The following is an 18,679-nucleotide window of genomic DNA, read 5'->3' as shown; positions in this document are numbered from 1 at the left end:
ACCCATGTCTTAATGCCAGAGACCGCACTATATCTTTATATGACATTCCTAATTGAAAGTAAAATGTTATTCCATCAGTCATCTCCATCTCCGACTGCTGTATATGGTTACAGTATTGACTAGAAAAATGTATCATTCCCTCAACATATGATCTCGAGGCCACGACTTTACATCGCGTGGCCACAACATAATAATGTCGTTACCTCAACAAAATGATCTCGTGGCCACGATTTATAATCACGTTCCCACGACTTAATATGACGTTCCCACGAATTAATATCTCGTGTCAACAACATATTATCACGTTCCCACGAGTTTATATGTTGTGGCCACGACAAAACTAAGTGAACCGAACATGTCCCCTCCCGTTCACCATATATTTTAGTGTTATTTATATGCTATTATAATATTTCATAATATTTTACTTTTTTTTTTTTTTTAATTTTAGTCATTTTTTTGTGTATTTTTTAAATATTCTTTTTATTTCAGTTTTAGTTTTAGTCATTTTAATACTTCAGCTTAAACTTATTTCAGTTCGTTTCCAAGGCACCATTTCTAATTTTCATTTTGTTTTTTATTTAGTTTTTCATCTAATATTTATATTTATTTCAGCATTTCAATTGCCAAAAATGATTTTAGTTTTAGTTAGCAATAACAACAATTCACCATTTCATTTGATTAAAATCTATCATAAAATACACAATAAAAGTTCAGTTTAACTTGAAGGAATTATGACAGAAATATATTACCATTGTATAGTAAAATTATATTTTTCAAGATATTATTTTTATTTTAATGAATATTATACAGTTAAGATATTTTTCATCCATTTTTAATTACAAATGTAACTTACAAGTTGTGTTGTGCTGCACTTTATTTGACAAAAAAAATTCATTTGATTAATTGAAAACATTGATTAAATTCGGTTCATTAGGCACCATTTGTATTCATTTTATAAAACACACAATCCAGATTTGTATATATATATATACATACATATACACACATTATATATTAACAAGTTATGTTTACATTCATACTTGAGGTCTAACAAACATGTATAATTAAATTAATATTTGATGAATATCAATAACAAATTATTTGGAAAAATAAAATGTTGGGCCAAATTGCCAAGTTAATGTAAATAATGCACAGTGATGATAGTTCTGCATATGTATAATCCTAATCCAGGTGTGTTTGATCTCACTTCCAGATGTTTCTGCCTTCTTCAGACCCGGAACATCCGTCACGTACACGTTTAAAGAGCCGTATGAGCTGAACAGGAACATTAGTGCGCTGTCGTCCTCCATCTACTCTGATCTAACACTGAGAGGAGAGAACGTTTCGCTGAGCTTCAGGACGAGCCAATCGCCAGCGCTGCTGCTTTACGTCAACTCGTACTACAGAGAATACCTCGCCGTCCTGCTCAACAGAAACGGTCTGAAACTCTCTAATCTTCCTCTCTGGTTTGGTTCCATGCACCCTAAGCACATTCATTTGGATTAGCATGAGTCTGGGAATCTCTGAAGACACCGGGATGTCAGCCACAGTAAATTACTTTGTATATTGTCAGAAATCCTCCATAAAGGGAAATGGCTCGTCGCATGCCGGCGGGGGATTTATTCCCTCCTGAGACCTCGACGCTTTCATGACTGCATGTAAACATGCGTCTGTGATCTTGCGTGCCAGAGATGTTTTTAAGCGCATATACTGTAGGCTCTCCTTGTCCAATTCTCAGAGGGAATTTTCTCGAAAGCTCTCGTCTTTTAAAAAGTTCCCCAACTTTCATCCAGAACGGCACCTGGATATCAGAGACACGTCTTATAGGGTTTCCTAAATCTACCGAAATATTTTGCACAGACAATAAATATACAACACAACCATTGTAGTCCGTCCGATTAAAAGATTCTTTTGAGCCAATTCTTCAAATGAATCATATGCAAAAAGACTCATGAAGTTTATTTGAATCAGTCTTGCACTTTCCTAACCAAGCATGATGCAATACAACCTTTTTTTTCATGTAAAAATAGTATTTTTCCTACGCTGTGAGTTTACAGAATTGAATCTGACAAGATAAACAGGCTGCGAGACAAAGACAATACATTTACTACACATCTTTCTATTGCATCTTCTTTGCAAAACATTGTAGTCCAATTTAAAGATTATTTTGAGCCAATTCTTTTAATGAATCATGCAAAAAGACTTAGAAAGTTCGATTTATGAAGTCTTACGCCTAGTTAGTGTCCTAACCGAGCGTGATGCAATAAAACTTTTTTCATGTAAATGTCCATTATTTATAAATATAAATATTGTATTATAATAATATAAATATTATTTGCTGCTGGAAATTTATTACATCAGTTCTGGTTTGAACCAGTGTTGTTATTGTAAACTAAATCTAAAACTTAAAAAAAAAAAATTACTGTTTCTTTTGTTCACTAATCGTTGAAATGAAGCTGAAAAAATTTGAAATGTTTGAAAAAATGTCAAATTTCAGATTTCATCAAAAAACATAAAAAAAATTTGAAATGTTGCCTTGGCAACAAACTGAAAACAAATTTAAATTAAATTAATTTAAATCTAAAATTAAATATTTATAAGAAAACGAATAAAATTGACAAAAAGTAGATCTGAAACTATTAATTTAATTTTATTTATCGTTTATTTTGCTTTCTAATCGTTTAAATAATGCTAAAATGAAATAAAATATAATAATTAGATGAAACTTAAAAATATCTTAAAGTTACTTACTGAAACTGAAATAAAACAAAAACTAATAGAAGCACATGACAAAATTAAAATGCAAACTTTAAAAATATATAAAATTATAAAATATAAAAATTAAAGCTAAGTCAAAATATTAATAAATATTTTTAATAAATAGCATATAAATAATACTAAACTGGTTAGAATACAGTGTTGCAAATTAATAATTGAATATGGAATGGATGTTTATATGACAGTGTGTAAATAAATGCTATTTTGATTAACCAAACGTCAAAGTGAGTTGCCCAAAATAGTCTTGTTTTATGTACCATGTTTGATGCCAATTATTGTGGCGTCCCGCGCCGCAGAAGCAGCATTCAGGAGGAAACTCTGGATCTCTTGCTCATCCCGACACTCTGGGTTTCCAGACAGCATGTGCCAATAACACCTGCTAGTCCAATTATGCAGAAGGTCCAGAAGACTAGATAACGGCCTCCAGAACCCTGGCGCTCGGGCTGACAGCTTCCTGTTCCTGTTCCTGTTACATGCAGTTCACATTAATTAACTGGTTCACCAAAAATTGTAAGCAAAAGCCAACTGACCCATTAGCATAGAAATGACCATCCAGAGCAACATGCTATAAACCAATCAGAACGAACTACTGTTTGTCACATGCAAAACCTGCAAAAATCTAGTTTAAAGACAGCTTAAAAAACGTTTTGTTTGTATACAGATGATTAAATCCTCCCAAAACTGATGAAACGTTCGTTTTTTTAATTTATTTCGGTATCAGTTTTGTTTCACAGAGGATAAAATGTTAATCCTCTTAAGATGAAGCTTTATAGTTGCAGAAGCGTGCTCGCTTCTGTTGCTTTTGATGTTTCTGTTTGTCTCAGATATTTAGGAAATCAAATGCTCTTTGTTGTAAAGGACATTTGGACATCAAGTACAAACTGCAGCACAACAGAGAGGCGGAGGTTTTCCGTGCCAGCGCGAGGAATCTGGCCAACGGGCAACTCCACAGAGTGAGCGTCCAGAGACTCGCCGAGGCGCTCAGTGTTCAGGTACTGTGGCCCATTGAAGGACGCTGTTGAAACTCCATCGCTCTGCATTTCTCATCAAACTGGGACGGGGTTAAATGCACCAAAGGGATATTCTGGGTATTTTCAACATACACAGATTAACAGCATCTGTGATGGGAAATCATCACCAAAACTTAAACCTTTTCAGGCAAAACCTTTTTTCATTCACTGGTAGATTTCAAGCGCATGGTCTAAAGCGCACAGCACAAGTTCACTTAGGGCGTGTCCGAATCCACTTAAAAAATGGTCTAAAAGGGTTGGCCCTATTCTCATAATGAGTAATGGGTGTGTTTTGGGATTTACGTGCGTTAAACCAATCAGAGTCTCATCTCCCATTCCCTTTAAATGCCAGTTGCGCTCGCACCATGGCGGATTCGCTATTTACATGACGGAATTTGATGGAAAGACCGAACGCGTCTCCAGAGCGCAAACGGATCTGCTTGTGCGCGAGGTAAAAGTGCGCTAGAACAGGGGTTTTCAAACTTTTTGTGTGTGTGGACCACTATTTGTAATCAAGAATTTTCGCGGACCACCTCATAATAAAATATGTCTCAGAGTCCTACCTGAATTAATCTGCACCTCTAAATAGGCTTACTAGCACTAAAACTATCATTGGTCATCATATCAGTACAACAGGCTTGTTAAAAGAAAGTTTACTGCACACAACGGCTGCCACATAGCCTATATAATTTATTTATTTACTCAAGCGATGCCCGAGGGGCATCATCAGGTTCATTTGAACAACAGGCTTATTTCCATAGAGTATGAAATCTATACAGTAATAAGAACACTGGAATATAGTCAACATTTCAAAACCTTTGGCGATTTTAGGGGATTATTAATCTTCAGAGTTTTACAAGTCCTCAAAAAGTACCTAGGCTTGAGTTTGTCCACTTAACAGCACATCCGCAAAACATTTCAGAAACGCGAAATCAAGAAACTAACTGGAAATTAAAATAATAACAGGCCTTATTCATTCCATTTATAAACATTTCGTTTCATATAAACTGCCTTTGCCTATAACTGTGCGTTCACACTGGACGCGAATAGCGCGTCAAATTCAAAAAAGGATCATATGTCAAATTCGCGCCTGCCGCGTCTAGTGTACGCTTGACCACTTTGTATCAATTCGCGCGTCAAGAGCGAAATTGACGCGCGTAAAAACAAAAGTTTGAAGCGAAATTTCGTCCGTTGTGAATGCACCATTAAAGGCTATGCATGTGATGTGATAATGAGATTTGCCTCTGCCCTTTTCTCTTCAGAGAACCTGTTGCTATCCACCGAACCAATGTTGTGGTTCTAACGGCACTGAACTTGAATGTCACGGCAGAACACCACTAGGCTATTTTAGTAATCACACAATAACTTGACAATTTAATTAAAATGTTATATAAATATAGGCCTACATATTCTTTTTACTTTTTTTTATGGGAATTTCCTGGTAAAATGAAGGTAAAAAATATATATTATTTTATATTTTATTTTGCCTTTCCACGGACCACCTGCAGTACCCTCACGGACCACTAGTGGTCCGCGGACCACAGTTTGGGAATGGCTGCGCTAGAACATCTACGGGACAAGCCGGATTCCACCATATCTTTATGTACACAATAAGAATCTTTTACACTGTAATCCTTTTATTTTAAATGTTTGTGTGTTGCTGTGCGTCCCTGTGTGTTTTATAAGCGGAGTGTACGCGCGTTGTGGACCCGCCTATAGGCGCACATTACTAACGCACTCTTTAAATAACACAAAAAAAAATATTGCACCATTGACTTTAGACCAGGTTTCAGTTGGTCAATGGCTCAGTCTATTTCTGTTCCTCAAAATAGCAACGGTCCAACAAAACTCCAGAACACACCTCGCTTTCAGACCAGCAATGGGCACAAATGCATTTGCTATTTAAACAACGCGGCGCAAGACGTGAAAATGATAACTGCGTCAGGCTGAAACTAGCAAAACACACTTGCGTTGCGCTTGGCGCTGCATTGCGCCGGGTGTTAGGCCGTGTGTCCACCAAAGTGTTTTTTCATGCAGCTGGTGTATTTTTTCAATTGTTTTCAATGGGAACGCCGCGTTTTTAAAACGCCATGAGCGTAACGAGGCACTGAGCGTTTTTTTCATGCTGAAGCGCTGATCACTCTGCGTTTTTTACAGGTCGCCGAGAGTTGAACAATGTTCAACTTTGGGTAAAACGCAGCGCTCATCACTGTCACTTTTTTACCCAGCCGTCCAATCACAGTGGAGGAGGGGCGGGACAAATACCACACCGACCAACTGTCACAACATTCTTTCTGTACAACGACATCAACCAACAAAATGGATGAAAAATTTATTTTTAGTATGAAACAAATTATCTGCTCTTAGCAAAATTATCAAATTATCTAATTATCTCAAATTATCTGAACTCAGTTACAAGTAAACTGTGCCGCGGATATTCTGTATTATAGCAACAAAGCGTCTCAACTGAAAAAATGCTGCGCTACCAAAACGCTCTCAAGTGCTCACAGCTTGGTGTTTTCAGCAGAGTGTCTAGCGTTTTCAGCTGGCTAAAAACGCTTTGGTGGACACACGGCCTAAGACTAGTGGGGGAAAAAACATACAAAATACACATTTAAGTCTTTATTTTAGTACACTTTATCTATTTGCATCTGTAGATTTCAGTTACAACATACATTAAAGGCCATTTTCTCAAAATGAGCCAGATATCAGTAGCTGTTACATGTGAGCAGGGACAAGGAAGAGAAAGAGAATCCAGATGCAAGCACCAGCTTATTTGAGAAACACAAACACATAATCCAGTCCAGGAACAAGAGAATAATCCACACAGAAGACAGGGGAGCAACAACAGGAACACACATACAGGAGCAGTGACGGACAAACAGCTGATGCACAGAGCTTTAAATACACAGGTTAACAAGAAACAGGTTGATTTGATGTTATGGGAACTAATGAGGGTAACTATCGTGACAAACAAGGTACAAGCAGAGAATGTCTAATAAGGCGAGAAGTTTGACTCTCAGTACACTTCCGGCTTCTGAACTGGTTGCAGTTCCTCTCTGATTCCATATGAGGGCGCTCACAGGACGAGTGCAGAATGAATGGAGGTCTGGCGCTATACCAATAAAAATCCACTTTTCTCAGGATATAATTTTTTGTCTAGTAATTTGAATGTTGTATTTCGAAAGGAGATGCAAATAAATTACACATTGCTGGGTGTTAGATTTTTTAGAGTCACTTATTTGCTTTAAAAAGTGTTTTAAAGTGTCAATGACGTCATACACATGTACGACCAGAGACACTGCTTTACGGCAATCCTTCAGTCACTCTGGTGCTTTCGCGCTCTGCACTTTCTTTTCTCTCGAGACATCGACAACACAGCTGACACAGGTAAACACACGTGCTAGAAGAGTTTTTGTTTTGTTTGTTTCTGGTCCCGCTGCGGATGACACGATGCCATCAAGCGGTATCTCTGGTCGTAATCAGTCCTTCACTGACCAATCAGCGTTCATTAGCAGAATGCTAGCGTGTTATGGGCAACAACAACTAAACCTGTAAGAAATCGAAAGAACATAAGTACTCGTTCATTCAACTTTCGACCTAAAACCCATGTTGAACTTGCAAAATCTACAATCAGATCTGAGATTTCTCAACGGCAATCGGGTGAAAGAGACAAATTTAGCTGTCTAGCCCCATTGACTCCCATTCATTTTGCACTCATGGCGATCGCCCCCAGTGGAACTCTGGTGGTACTACAACCAAAATTCGGTACAATAGGACTTAATAGGGAGTGGGCAGGCTCTCCGTAGACGGGCTCTGGTACAAGGCAATACAGGGACCAAACACAGGAAGTGAACACAATGGGGAACTAAGAATACACTTCAACATAAAAGTCCTACAAAACACAAGACACAGCACAGGGATCGTGACAGTAGCACTTACACCAAACTTTACAGTTTACAATTCTTATCTATTTTTTGAAGGTTTTTAATGAGGGTTTGTTCATATATCATTCTCCTGATTCTCCATTTCATTCCTAAACACATTTCTGGCTGTTGACAGTATTTTGTGATTTATGGTGTGTTACCAAAATCAATGTTCAGATTCATGTTCTGAAAATGTTTTTGCAAAATTATGCATAATTTAAACAAAACATTTCAGAAAACTTGATTCAAAAAAAAAAAGTGCCTTAATGTACTTTGATTAATCGGTTGGGAAGAGTATGGTGATATCTGTACATTTTACACTATTCTCCTGTAGTGCCTTGAATGGCTGCAGCAAAGAAATGTCTGTAAATAAGTTGATAATATCCCAGAATATTCCTTTAATCTCTTTCTAAAAGGCTACCATGTACATCTAAATATTAAACGGTAATGCATATATTCATGAGTTTGAAAAGGAGGACTTGATGAGGACACTGCAGCGCTGATGCATGACACGTGCTGCTCAATAACAGTCGATGTTCTGTGGCGGTGCCGGGAGCGCGGATCCGTCCGTGACCTCAGCACTTAGCCTGAACCGTCGCAATAATCACACTTTAAATGCAAACTCACGGCCGGACCGGAGCACATCCTCTGGTTTTGAATCAGCCAGCAGTAACGTGTTTTACGCTTGCTTTGATGAGCAGTTTTAATTCAAATGCTTCCAGAAGAATATGACCTTGCTATGAATAAACATTACTCGGTAAATCGTTTTTACTCGATGCACGTACAATTTTAACTGCGGCTTGTTGCATCTTTTGTAGGTCGATCAGCATCCAAAAGAAGATTTCAATCTAACATCAGACACTGAATTCAACGCCATCAAATCTGTCGTCATCGGAAAAGTGCTCGGTGAGTAAAAATCACTGTCAACGGCCACCTGGAATATTAGATTTTTAGGACTGGAAGAGTGTATGATTTCGACACTGTATGGTTTTGGCCATTCCAATTTTTGTCAATTCTGCAAATCCTAAAAGATGATCCCAGGACGAAATCTGTAGTCTCTGATTGCTAGTTTGACATGTTCTCCGACAGTCGATTAATGACCATTGCGATCAAATTTGACTTCCAGTGAAATTCTGCCAGTGCCGAAGTTTTGAGACACAGTCCTGCACTGTAGCTTCTCCTACGGCAATCGCCATGATCAAAATGACAACTGAGATCCTACAGTGTGACATGGCTTACAGCAGGGATCATGTTTGTACAGTCTGACAAGCAACAGTCATAAAGAACCATTATAAATCCAGTGTGTATCTGGCATCAAAATAAACGAGCAAAAACCAAAACTCTTACATCCTATTCAGTAAGCAGAACTACTGTAGTTTGAACATCACCGCAGTGTTTCTGTATTAAGGAGGAAATGTCTCTGAATTATGTACTGTACAGTTACTATAAGTGGCCATTATATATAATTATATTCCTTTTAGAGGTTTTCTAGCCATCATATATGCTGAAATGTCTGGAGGAAGCTTAAGCATCAGGAGTTTGTTTGTTCGGTCAGGCGAACTCTTCAGCCTGTGTGTGAATAGAGTACGGTCTGTCCTATTTACTTCAGATAAGACTAATATTGACTTTAGTTGTTATTATTGTCGTCTGTGGGGGACGTGAAATAGGTCAGGTTGAATTTTTTTTTTTAAAGGCCTATAAATAAGACCTGAAGCACACAACTTTCTAGTCATACAACCCAAATAGATGAATAAAACATTCAGTTAATAAATAATACAGCAGAAGTTTAAAAATATGAAGCTTGCAGCCTCAATCTCATGAAGATAAAGATAAAGATTTTATTTCTTTTTTGCATTGTGACATTATTCTCATGACACTTTAGTAGCATAAATTGCTGCTAAATTCTCATTTCAGTGCAAAATATTTTGAATATAATATTTTTAACTGAAGTGTGAAAATAATATTTTATTTTTTTTATTTAAATACTGCATTGTAGTATTTGTTATATTGCTTTTATTTTTGCTGATTTTAATTTTAAAAAATTGTTCAGGATGATTTTTACAACTGCATGACAAAAAATCTCAATGGTCCTAAAGAATAGACTGCACAAATGTAATTACTTATTTTATGGTGACTTTTGGAAATTATCTTTTTGTACGGTTTACTGGCAGGGTTTACAGATATGAAGAAAATAATGGTTTTTATGGTTGCTTATGATCAGTGATGGTTTATAATGTTTTATACTGTACCTCCCCCATCAGTCATTTCTAGTTACCTAGAGATGCTCATGAGCTAAATAAGCTTGGTTCAATCTCGTCGTAATGTCGTACAGGTCGAGGTTGGCGGCGCTTTATGGAGGGAAACATTCTCACGTGGCAGCCTGTGTGTTCATATGTCCTTTCATATGAACATGTGACATGAAACGCATTTGCTGTAACCCTTCAGATAGAGTGTCGCTGACTGTGGGCTGTGTGTCATTTCCAGCAAACACTATCGATCACGGCCAGAAATCGACTTGTAATGAAAACTAAATCAAATGTGAGCTCCTGAAGATTAATATTAGACCAGTACAGGCCCGTTCAAAGCTGAAATGATGCCAAACAGATGTTCAAATCGTGCTGGAGAACATGATCATCAGGTTTGGTTCGTGTCAGAAGAGAGACACTCGAAATACCGAGACATTCTCAAATTTACGTTCATTTTTCAATGTAAAGCCTGACATATGAAATAATAGTCAGAAAAATCTGGGGGGGTTTTATGCAAGTTTATTGGACCTTTAAATAAATAAATAAAAATCTGTTGATCATATTTGATGCATCAGGCTTTTATGACTCATACAGTATGTTATAGTGCAAAATATGGAGATGAAAACACCTACATTTTATTCAATAAAATATGCAATTTGGTGTAGATGCTGATATTTATTTTGTAAATATCATTTGTCACTCTATACCTCACAAAAATTGGTCTTAGATGGTTTAAATGCTTAATTATGATCAAAGTTTCAAAACATAATGCTATGTAATACAATGATGATTGAAAGATGAACACATAAACCTTGGATCAGATTTGATACTCACATTGTATCATCATTTTTCTATGCGTAATCAAGTTAACATAAGTTGCTTCGGTCCAGTAAGTGTTCGTCTTGAAATATTACTAACAATATGAAAGTTATTGCTATTCATTTTTAAAAATCAGTAAAGAATTCACAGGAAAAACACACAAACCTGAATGTGGATGCTTGTACAATTATTCTAAAAGGCCTTTACTTCAATCCATCAATCATGCATGTATAGATTGTGTGCAACTGGTTTTTCAGGAAAGTTTTGATCATGTTGACCATTTAGAGGCCTTGTAGTGTATGAAACATGCTTTATAGGGTTAACTTTTCACTCAAATTGCAATGCTGATAACATAATTTGTAATGAAAAATGTTGTATTGAATTAGAAAAGAAAGCAAACAAAAGACCTTAAATCTTGATGTTGAATAAAGAAAAATGTTCATGGACATGTTTATTTGTCAAATACATCATGTTTTTTACTGCCCATTGACTATTGAGTCGCCTCTGCCTCATTATCTGAATAAAAGGACTTTCTTCAGGCAATTCAGTTCTCTGCCGTTGCTGCGGAATGGAATGCGACGTGCGGTTTTCGCTCGAGATGTCCTGCACAAAAGCTAAATCGCATGGTTTTGTGTTCAGTTGTGCTCTAGTGTGCGCTTGAAGCGAGACTTGTACTGTATCTAGTTGCCGAGGGTGTGAGAGCATGCTGCGAAGAATATTCACAGAATATTGTTTGGAACATTTTGCACCCTACCGTTGGATAAAAACAATTATATTACATTTTTTAACCCAAAGGTTGGGTTATTGGACCCAAAACAAGGGTTGAAACAACCCAACATTTTTTATTGTATGGATGCATGTATTAAATGTTACAACTTGTTTCAGAACATTCAAATGTAACATTCCCAAAGCATTTACAGAATGATAAAATGTAATGTTTCCTTAACAATAATCAAGAATAGAATGTTTTTGAAACATTTAAAAAAAAAAAATATATATATATATATATATATATATTTTAAATGTTTCAAAAACATTCTAGTCTTGATTTTATATATATATATATATATATATATATATATATATATATAGAACGTTCATAAAACACTCAGAAATAACATTTTCACAACTTAATGGGAACATTACTAAAAATATTCTTAGAACATATTTTCATTAGCTGGGTAATTGCTATCTGAGAGAAGAAATTGAAATATTTTTGAGATCTTTTACTTTATATTGTAGTATCTTGGTAAATCTGAGTCCAGTCTGAGATGTTTCGATCTCTTCTGAAACTCTAGAGATCATTGGTGTCTTTTTCTCAAGAGAAACACCTAAAAAGCTGTGACTTGATCAAACATTTTCATTAGATCTCCATGTAATCGCTATACGAGAGAAACGATTGAGATATTTTTGAGATCTGTGTCTTTATATTGCAGGGTATTGGGTATTTAGAGATGTTGAGATCCCTTCTGAAACTCTAGATGAGACACGTGAGAGATCATTGGGGTCTTTTTTTTTTCAGGAGAAGCAGAAAAGCTTCCATTTGTCTCGAGAAGATATGATTGAGATCTCATTGAATGCTCAGATGTGTGCCTTTGCAGAATCAGGTGAACTGGATCCGGAGATCGGCCGTCTGAACGCTCTGGGCTTCACTGGCTGTCTGTCTGTGGTCCAGTTTAACTCCATCTCTCCGTTGAAAGCGGCTCTGCTGTATCCAGACACGAGTCCTGTCATAGTCACCGGACCTCTGACCCAATCCAGCTGTGGCTCGTCTTTACCATCAAACCCCTACGCAGCTGAGACGACTCATTCTCTCACAGGTAAAGCCAGCAAAACTTGAAAACAGCCCTGTTTGCCCTAGCTATCCAACATAACAGTCTGGAAGTAAAAATCCCATTCATTTTCTCCATAGGGGAATTGATTTTAACAACAACTTAAAGACCTACTGTGAGCTACGAGGTTGCTAATCAATGGTAAATGCTTTAGTTGAAGCCAGTATTTCAACATATTTTTGAAATAATCATGTTCAACAACAGAATTCCTGATGAAAAACTACATTACCCATAATTCTGCAGAGAATCCCATGAAGCACTGCAATATAAAATAATCGCTCACTTAAATATTTGTGTGTGTATATGTGCATTTTGCAATACATGTAAAACAAATTGTTTCTATATACATAAAGACCATCTTTAAATATATAGGTTTATATTCCTCCATAGATGTTTTTTTTTTTAGAAGTTCTTTCCCTTGTTGAAGCCATTAAATACACAGTTTTGTATCTGTGTCTATGTTGTGATTTGGTGTATGGCTTATAATGACTTTAATGAAGAATTTTTCAAAATCTCCAAGGGAAAAATAAGTGGGAAAAACACTTCGGCATCCACCGCCGCTGGAAAAGTGGACGGGTGCTAATGCACTCAGCTGGTTTATTGGTCAAGCCAATTATTCGCTTGATATTTAGTCTTTTATAGATCAACATCGACCGATAATCCTTGTGTCAGTCCCAAGAGCCTTTGCCAATGGATTAATAAATCATGTTTTAGTGAATTGAGTAGATATCAACCCAACGTTTAAACTATCGAGGCCTGAAACTCTACACAAGTACATGAATGCAGGCACTTGTCACTGAATGTACAGACTCCTAGTAGTTTAGTTTTGAAAACATGAGCAATTAGATTTTAGATTATTAATTTGTACATTTTGGTCCATTTTAAAATGTTGTCTGTTTTACATTGTTGGTCTAGTCCTGATGTGTCATTGTAACAGCAAAATAATTCAGTGTTTTTAATGACAATTGTCTTTAAGATCCTGTACTAATGCTGGAAGATCAATAAAACTCTAAATTTAGCATTAGTATAAACTTTCAGTTTTAATATTTCAGCTCAAGTACTGATGCTAGCAGAGCAACAGTTTGAATGGTGGTTATAGTTAGCTAAACCGTTGACGTGTTTATATTGAATAAAACACTTTTGAGGTACAAGAGCGCACTCTCTTTCTCTCTCTCTCTTTCTCTGGCATCTATATCTTCCTCCGACTTTCTTTTCCAAACTTCTCCTTAGTTTTTCTCCCAAGATTCCCCCTGAAAGTGGAATTTCTGCAAACTTTGGTCGCTGGCTCACTGAATCCATCCGCAGTGCTAATTAAATTAGAGCAATAATGATCGTAAAGGCTGATCACTGTATTAATCTGCGTGAGAAAGACCTTCATTTGCATAATCATCTCTGTATTGCCGTTTGAAGCGGCGTATTCAATGAGCCGCGACCTGCGAGCGATAAGCGCTTCAATCCTGCTGATGATCTCTGTGTCTCTTCCTCTGCTGTAGATCATGTGGGTACAGTAGGTGCCGGCGAGCCCATAGTCAATGCGATCAACAGCGACTCGGCTTTGATCGGAGGTAAATGGATGTCATGCTTTCGAGAAACACTCCGTTCCTCATCTTTCCTCATTTCATTCATTATTATTTGCCTGCTTTCTGCTCATATCGACTTTGTCTTGCTCTAGGAACAAATCACCCAAACCATCATTTGCTCGTTCCAATCCACTTTGACTTTATTAACTTTGTGGAAGACGAAGGGAAATGTTTACCTGCTCGTTTTTTATTCAGTTGAGCTTCAAAAAGGACAATAAATGCAGAATAAAAGTTTTTAAGTGACGTCCGGCCTATAGGAAAACTGCGTTGAAAGGAGCAGCATCAACATTGTGCTAAACAGCTCCTCTTGTGCTCAACGGGAAGAAAGAGCCGTTCCGGAGTAAACGATGGCAGAATTTCCATTTTGTGAGCTAAAACTTGCACTGAATGACAAAGACGTTGGATTATTTGTCATGCAAAGAGAACCGGGAAGCTCAGCCTCCGTGTGCATTTAAAAGACTCTATAAAACTAATCAGAAAAGCTCTCCGTGGCCCTCAGTAATGACTGATTTAACAGCTGCATTCACATTGACTTCTCCAAAGTTATCGGTAAATAGAATGAAATTAACAAAGGTCCCCAAAACTAATTAAACATTTAAAGAAATTATTTGCTGATTAAGGGTGCTTCTGCTACAATCCAGAATACACTTTGTCCTTTTTCACAGCCACCGTAATGTGGCATTAAATTGAGTTGAGATTTATTGTGGTGCCTCAATTAGACATTTCTTTTACCCTTTATAATTAAATGTGCCATGCTTAACCGGCCACAAAGGAGAGAAACATTTTAGAGGCGTTTCGCTCTGACAGCGTGTAGAATTAAGGGCGAAGAAGCATTCACAACACGTCTGATGGTTAGCGACAGTCCAAGGGGTTTTTTTTTGCCAACTTTCTCTCTGTTTTTAACAGGTCCAGAAACATTGTGTAAATTACGATTGATTGTGACATGATAGAAGCGTGAGTCCTCTGACTGTCCGCCAGCTGCGGTCGAAACAGTTTGTGGCACTACAATCCACACGCCACTAAATTACCAATTTACAGGATTACTTTTGAATGCTTTATTCAATTTAACCTCAAGATTAGAATTTTTTTGTATATTTTTTTATTTGCAGTAGTTATCCAAAGTTGATTTATCATAAAACAAAGATATGGAATTCCTTCCGTTTTCATTGCAAATTATATATTTTTGTATATTCATTACATTTATATTAATGTATAATATTTTTGTACCTTTACATATGTATATTAATATTATGAATATTAATTGTAAATAATATTAACACATTTATATTAATTCATTCATATTTTGATATTATTTATATAAATTTCCCTAAATTTGTATTGCAGTAATTACATCAAATTTTGATTTATCACCATAAACCATATATATGGAATTCTTTCAGTTTTCATTTTGAATTATAATTTTTATTTGTTAATATTTTTATTTATTTATAAATTATATGTAGGCTATTCATTTAATGTATACATATGTTTAATGTATATACATTCATTTAACTAATTTATATTCATATTGTATATTAATTCATTTGTTTTTTTTACTTGTTTTTTCATCCGATATTGAATTTTTCATGTTTTTTGTATCTTTTTTATTTGCAGTAGTAATCCAAAGTTGAATCATCACCATTAAACAATATATGGAATTCCTTTTAGTTTTCATTACACATATATTTTTATATTACATTTATAGTAATTTATAAAAAAAAATTCCTCTATATGTATAAAAATATCAATCAATATTAATATTAAATCATTTAAACATTTATATTAATACATTCATATTTTTATGTTATTTATATAAAGTTCCCTAAATTATTATTATTTTTTGCTGTTAATTACATCCAATTTTGATTTATCACCATAAACCATATATATGGAATTCTTTCAGTTTTCATAATGAATTATAATTTTTAATTTTAATAATTTTATTTATAAATTATATATATTAATTTAAAGAATGCATATTTGTTCAATGTATATACATTAACTAATTTATAATATTTAAATGTATGTTAATTTACAATATATTAATAATGTATATTAATTAATTTGTATTTATTATTTATATGTATTAATTTAAATGTAAATAAATGCATTGCATATTGTATTAGTATTCATATAATGAATATAAAATCATATATATTTATCTTGATTTATATTTTATTTACAATATTTTATTTATATTACTTTCCCTTATAAAGGTCCTTTTTTTTATCTTTTTTTTTTTTCATCACAGTGTGACCAATCACACATTTTGCATGTTTCATCATCCAGAGATGTAGAAATGTTCTCTCGTCATGACGTCTAGATCTCTTCACTGTTGTGCTGTTTTTCAGGTGTCATTGCCGTCGTGATATTTGTGAGTCTCGCCGCGCTGGCTGTGATGGCGCGATTCCTGTACCGGCGGAAAGAAACGTTTCAGACCCAAGAGCCCAAAGCGGGAAAAACAGACGACAGTCCCGAAACACCCTTTAACACGGATCCAAACTCACTGGGCATTATCAGTGACAACCAAAAAGAATATTTCATATGACGCTCTTTCCCCTCGTATCGGACTAATCCAGTTAAACCAATGGACTGAAATGCCTTGTCGAGTCTAGAGACATTAACATTCACGGTGCATTATGGGAAACCGTCCGAGAGACTGTCATCCGACGGGGCAGCTGAAAAAGGAGCGACGTGTCCCTCGGTTTATGCCCTTTTTGTACATAAAACATTTATTGTCCAGAGATTTGGCACAATAGTACGGTTTCTAAGGTGTGTATAATGACATTCATTGGTTTGTAAATATTCTTTTGAAATGAAACTTTGTAACGTCACTTTCTCCTTCTGCCTTTGAACGATTCAGTGCTCAGTATATTACGTTTAACGGAGTTAAAGAAGTGATCATTGTGTAACTAAATCCAAATAAATGTGAGTTGGCGAGTGTGATGTTGTTGTGAATACATGCGTTCGTGCAAAAGACTTGAGATTTTGTGGAAATGCACAAGGCTGCACACTCCGTATTTATCACTCTTGCCGTTTTCCCGTGCTTTTTCTCAATGATTTGCCATTTGGAACAAAAAAAAATACATCCTATGAGAGTTGTTTATTGTGGACAACCTGTGTCTCTGGTTCTTGAGTCTTTTTTGTCTCTTAATTCATTCATTTCTTTAGATTTTTATGAAAGAATTCCTCCATTGTAGTCTTGAGGTTCTTCCTGTCACAATATTCCTCATTTAAATAATTAATATGCAGAATAAAGGGGCGGGGCCTGGTTGAGTTAGTTAGTAGTGTGTTGAAACTGGTGGTTATGGTAACGGACGAGACATTTCCCAAACACTGTTGACCAATCACAACACACTGATCCAGCCGACCAATCAGAGCACAGTGCACTCAAAAAAATGACTCATTGGACAAACTCAATTTAATTGATGGCAGGATTTCCATCCAATAAATATGTGTAGCCCCAACTTATAAAAAACTAATTCATGCAATGAAATGTAATTAAGTTGGTCCAACTCAATTTTGACCAACTTAAATGAGTTGGTCCAACTCAATTTTGACCAACTTAAATGAGTTGGTCCAACTCAATTTTGACTAACTTAAATGAGTTGGTCCAACTCAATTTTGACCAACTTAAGGCGAGACACGGCAGGCAAAAACATCTATTTTTCATGCAGTGGTCAGTTTTGAGATTTTGGCCGAGTTTACTCCTTCAATATGTATTATTTCAAGCTGCTATAAAGAAAACTCTGAAAATATACATTACAATGTTTATTTTATTACATTTTGTTTACTTGCGGCAGTAAGTTTCTCCCGAATTTACCAGGAAGTTAGTATTCCATCGCGACATGCCGAGCTCCGTCTGTTCACTGAAGTCTGTCATGTCCGGGATCGTTGTAAAGCTCTGATTCTCATGCACAACGCTATGTAAACCAAATATGGGCATTTCCTTTCTATCAGTAACCAATCGTGAATGTCCAAAGGGGGATTTAAAGCTAACGACGAAATCTCATTTAAAACTATTAAATCTTTAACTGCCGTTTTCTCAAAATATTTTTTTTGTGTTTTTTTGTCATTCTCCAGTAGAAACATCTCAGCCTATGTAGCACCTATGTACACCAAACTTTCCAGTTATACACTTAGCAGTATTCTGAAGATCTGTTCAGAGGGATTTGTTAATAAATCATTCCTGGCCTGATTTATGTGACATTTTAATTAAAAATAAATGTCGAAAATCAATATTTTAAGGCTGTGGACAGTATATTTTGATTTCCTAGGTAATGAAAGCATATATCCTGAAATCCCTCTGAACGTCTTTTTTCATCTTGTGTGTAATCAAAATGAAAAAATTATTTTGCTTCTGGCTTTATCATATTTTCAGATATATTTACTGAAAAAATATGCAAAATTGCACATATTTAATGAGATAATACCTAATTTGCATAATTAAACATAAAAAATTCAAAAACTTGTAAAACATTTTTTTTA

At 35.6% G+C, this 18,679-nt stretch overlaps 1 protein-coding gene across 1 annotated transcript in view; it reads left to right on the top strand.

Annotated features, from left to right (window-relative positions):
- cntnap3 (contactin associated protein family member 3) overlaps window positions 1-17,304 on the top strand; it is a 125,470-nt gene extending 108,166 nt beyond the window's left edge. Inside the window, exons 19-24 of the mRNA XM_084400122.1 lie at window positions 1,214-1,438; window positions 3,637-3,770; window positions 8,533-8,620; window positions 12,381-12,599; window positions 14,105-14,176; window positions 16,543-17,304. Coding sequence (XP_084256248.1) covers window positions 1,214-1,438; window positions 3,637-3,770; window positions 8,533-8,620; window positions 12,381-12,599; window positions 14,105-14,176; window positions 16,543-16,739 — 935 coding nt within the window. The 3' untranslated portion in view covers window positions 16,740-17,304. The remainder of the gene's footprint in view (window positions 1-1,213; window positions 1,439-3,636; window positions 3,771-8,532; window positions 8,621-12,380; window positions 12,600-14,104; window positions 14,177-16,542) is intronic.
- Window positions 17,305-18,679: the final 1,375 nt, after the last annotated feature.

The sequence above is a fragment of the Rutilus rutilus genome (assembly GCF_951802725.1).
Source record: "Rutilus rutilus genome assembly, chromosome: 25".
Classification (NCBI taxonomy): domain Eukaryota; kingdom Metazoa; phylum Chordata; class Actinopteri; order Cypriniformes; family Leuciscidae; genus Rutilus; species Rutilus rutilus.
This window is presented reverse-complemented; position numbering and strand designations above follow the sequence as displayed.